The sequence below is a fragment of the Tenrec ecaudatus genome, chromosome 15 (assembly GCF_050624435.1).
Source record: "Tenrec ecaudatus isolate mTenEca1 chromosome 15, mTenEca1.hap1, whole genome shotgun sequence".
In the NCBI taxonomy this organism is placed as follows: Eukaryota; Metazoa; Chordata; class Mammalia; order Afrosoricida; family Tenrecidae; genus Tenrec; species Tenrec ecaudatus.
Window position 1 is genome coordinate 93,276,838 of NC_134544.1, and position 3,926 is coordinate 93,280,763.

The 3,926-nt window shown below is 42.3% G+C and overlaps 1 protein-coding gene across 1 annotated transcript; it reads right to left on the bottom strand.

Moving 5' to 3' along the window:
* Nucleotides 1-1,571: 1,571 nt before the first annotated feature.
* On the bottom strand, nucleotides 1,572-3,131 carry LOC142427355 (uncharacterized). Its single transcript, XM_075532613.1, has one exon. It carries the CDS (start codon nucleotides 3,070-3,072, stop codon nucleotides 1,783-1,785), a length of 1,290 nt encoding a protein of 429 aa, XP_075388728.1. The 5' UTR covers nucleotides 3,073-3,131; the 3' UTR covers nucleotides 1,572-1,782.
* Between the last annotated feature and the right edge of the window lie 795 nt (nucleotides 3,132-3,926).

A 3,926-nucleotide genomic window follows, 5' to 3' on the forward strand; every position in this document is an offset into this window, starting at 1 on the left:
GAAACCATTCAATGGAGGCTTACTCTTTGAGGGGACTGCAATCTAAGTGAGGACTTAATCTGTGCCGAGATTTGGGGCTGTCACTGCTATTTGGGGTTGTCACTGCTATTGTCACCCTTTTGCAAAACAAGGTGCTGAGAAGTTAAACTCTAATACAGACCTCAGTCACCAAGGGGGTGACCTGATGCCTGCAAGGCTGCCCTCTCCTTTCAGTAAAGGCCACTCTAAGGTCCCCATGCTCTCATGCCCGCGACCTGACACTGAAGGGACCGGGCCCTGGCAAGAACCCACCCCCAATCACGCCTTTCTGGAGTGAGAGGTGAGGGTGCAGGAGGATCTCTGAGCAAGAAATTCAGCCAGAATATTCCCGGGCCCGAAGGCAGAGGCCTGTAGCCAGCTCAGAAAGGGTTTAACTGGAAATGTCCCAGGGGGTCGTGGCGATCTGGAACAATGGAACACCAGGTGCGGGATCTATAACGTCCGCAGGAACCCAGACACAGCTGGGGACGCCAGGCCTGCGGGCGATTCCTCGCCTGGGATCAGCACAGAAACAAAAACTCACTCACCCGTAGGAAGTCGTGGGATGCTCACTCGGATCCTTCTCACTCAGAAGTGAGTTCTGCAGGAAATTGCATCACTTGGGGAGGGGGGTCGGGTGGTGTCTATGCGAAGGGGTGGGGCCTGGAGATAATGAGGGAGACGTGGAGGGAGGGGCCTAGAGGTGAGGCTCAGGGCCTGGAGTGGCAATGGATTCATTCTTAATCTTTTTAGGCTGGAAACCCTGCTGACACCTGTTCTCTTTGGATGGCTCTGTTTGCATTTGAAACACATTTGCATTTGAATCGCAACAACACACAAGCCCAGACAGAAAGAAGAACTGAAAGAAAAATGGTGGAAAACAAAAAAAGAAATGTGGTGGGTGGAAGGCATGCTACCCAAGTGGAATTTCCCCAATTGACAAGCCAGCTGCTAGGGCCACAGAGACGCACACTTGACAGCATCTGATGCCATCTGCTCCACTTGACCATCTCTCTCCTGGTTTTCACCTGAATGCCTCTCAAACTCAGACACTGATTTCAGGTTCTGCTCCCAGTGCTGCAGCACTGAGACTCAAGTCTCCTCAGGTGAGCATCAATATGGGGAATTCCTGAAAATGCCACAGTTGTCCAGTTGTCATCTCCTCTTCTTCTCTTCCCCTGCTCTCTCCCTCTCCTCACTGCTAAAGATTTATTTCCCCACAATCTGTGGGTTCTGTATTACTCTTTTTATAAGGTGTCCAGGTTTTAACATTGGTAAAGCAGAACATCATTGACAGGGGCGGGGGGGGGGGGAGCGGGTGTTCTTGATTAAAAATTTGGTCTATATGGAGCAACAATAATTTGCATGGAACACAAAATAGTCTTGTAATATATCTACAAATATAATACATTAAAAATTATGTATAGTATTTTATTCTTTGGCATATTTCTCATTTGAGTGAATTTTTTTTTATCAATAGTTTGTCAAACATTTTATTAAACGTCCACTCCCCCTCAAAGCAGAGTCTTTTAACAATTTATTTTTTCATTCATTGTTATTTTTCATAATTACCAAACCACTTATATTCCCTTTTAACACGTGAAAGTTCTCTTATCTATACCAATCATCTCCATTTTATTTTTAGGTTGTCAATTACAATCATGTAGCCCAGATCCCCCATCTCATTGTCAGTTTATGATATGTATTCAGTTGGCTATTTAGCGCCAACCCCTTGGATTATTGGACTGGGAACATGTTTCCTTTCTAGAGAACCCCCTTTAATACTTGTTGCAGAGCTATTCTGGTGGCTACAAATTCCTTTAATTTCTCTTTATCTGGGAAAATCCTAATTTCACCCTCACTTTTGAATGATAATTTTGCTGGGTAAATTATTTCAGGCTGATAGTTATTTTCTTTCAAGGTTTTGTAAATGTCACACCATTGCCTTCTTGCCTGCATAGTTACTGGTGAGAAATCGGCACTTAGTCTTATTGATGCTCCTTTGTAAGTGACATTTCCCTTATTTCGTGCTGCTCTCAAAAGGCTTTCTTTGTCCTTGTACCTGCTAAGTCCAATGATGAAGTGTCTTGGGGCGTTTCTCTTAACATTTAACCTATTTGGATCTCGTTGAGCATCTTGGATAATCATCTCATGTTCCAGATTTGGGAAATTCTCTATGACTATTTCTTCAAAAATATCTTCTAGACTTCGTTTCCTCTCTTCTCTTTCCGGAATTCCTATTATGCGTACATTATTTCTCCTCGTGTAGTCCCACAGAGCCCTTATGCCCTGTTCATTTTTTTCTACTTGGTCCTCGAACTGAGTAATCTCAGAGTCATCGTCTTCTAGTTCACAGAGTCTTCCTTCCATGGTTTCCATTCTACTTCTGCTTTCTTCTAAGGTGCTTTTAATTTCTGTTAGTTCATTATTAAGCTTTGGAATTTCTAGTTGCTTTTTATTTAAGGTTTCTAGCTCCTTACTATATTCCTTGTTTTGCTCTTCTATTGTTTTTTTGAATTCTTCTAAAAATTTTCCCATATTTTCCTTTATCCCATCGAGAAAACTTAAGACTAGTTTTTGGATGTCTTTGTCGAGAATTTCATAGCAATAAGTGCCTGAAATATTAGGTTTATCTTTCATTGGTGAATAAACAGAAAACTTCCACTGCCCTGAAGATTCACAAACTTCCATGTCTTTCACAATTCCTTCCAAAAGTTTCTTTTCATCTTTCTGCTCATCAGCGCTCAGTGATGCGAACGCGTTCTCTGACACTACCTCCCTGCTGGAACTGCTGGCTGAGTCTCCAAGTGGAAAAGAACCTGATGACTTCTCCTGATCTCTGCTGCCCCCCCATGGTGCAGATTTGGAGAAACTCGATGGCTGGATGACACCCGAGCGCCTCTGGCTTGAGGCATCACACCCGCGCCGGTTACTACCTGAGGGCTGCTGCTGCGGCTGGTGCCGCCCCCCGCCAGACCCCCTGGCCGGATGTTCATTCCAGCACCGGTCTCCAAAGCGGCACCGGCCCTGAAGGAAGAACTGGCAAATGGCCATGGCCGCAGCTAGCTCGCAGAGCGACCTTCACCCAGCGCCGGAGACAGACGCGGAGCCGAGCCACCCAAGGCGCGCGGGCCGCGTCTGTCTGAGTGAATTTTTTAGTAGATTGCTGCTGTTGTTTAAAAGGTCATGAAATTTTTCACATGAATTCGTTAAATTATATTTCACACATAAAATGGTTTCAATGTCTCAACACTTAATTGCGATTTTTCTGATGTCCACACTTTATTTACTGTAGAAAAAAACGCATTCAGTCACAGCATTAGTTCCTGGTAACGACAGCGTCCGCATATTCCACAATTTTTAGTGCATTATTGTATGGAACATAGTTTGTTTCAAATTGATAAAATATTTCTAACCATTTGTTCTCTTTTGTGATTTTTGCTGATGCCCATATTTAATCTTTTCCTTATCAATTTATTTTTAAAGTAATGATACCTATTTTAAAAGATCATTTTTTGAAATATTACTATATGGGAAATTTTGAGTAATATGATCGAAATCGAATGATTTTTGCACATCATTCCAATTAAGTTGTTGTTTTAATGTAGCCCAATGAAAATGTTCAATATCACTGAAATGTACCATCCAGTCTTCTACGTAATCTATCCAGTTACTATAGAACTTTTTAACGTGATTCATTATATCTGCACGATTTATTGCACCTTGTTCTTCTAGCTGGCTTATACTATTATGGATAATTAATGGGAGAAAATTATTTTCTAACTGCTCTTGATATTGAAATGTTAAATTATTAACTTCATTTGCTACTTCGATTACTGAAATTTTGTCACCCTCAGTAAGTTTTATAGCATTTTGAAAAAGAGCTGCTTGATTGTGTTCCAACTGTA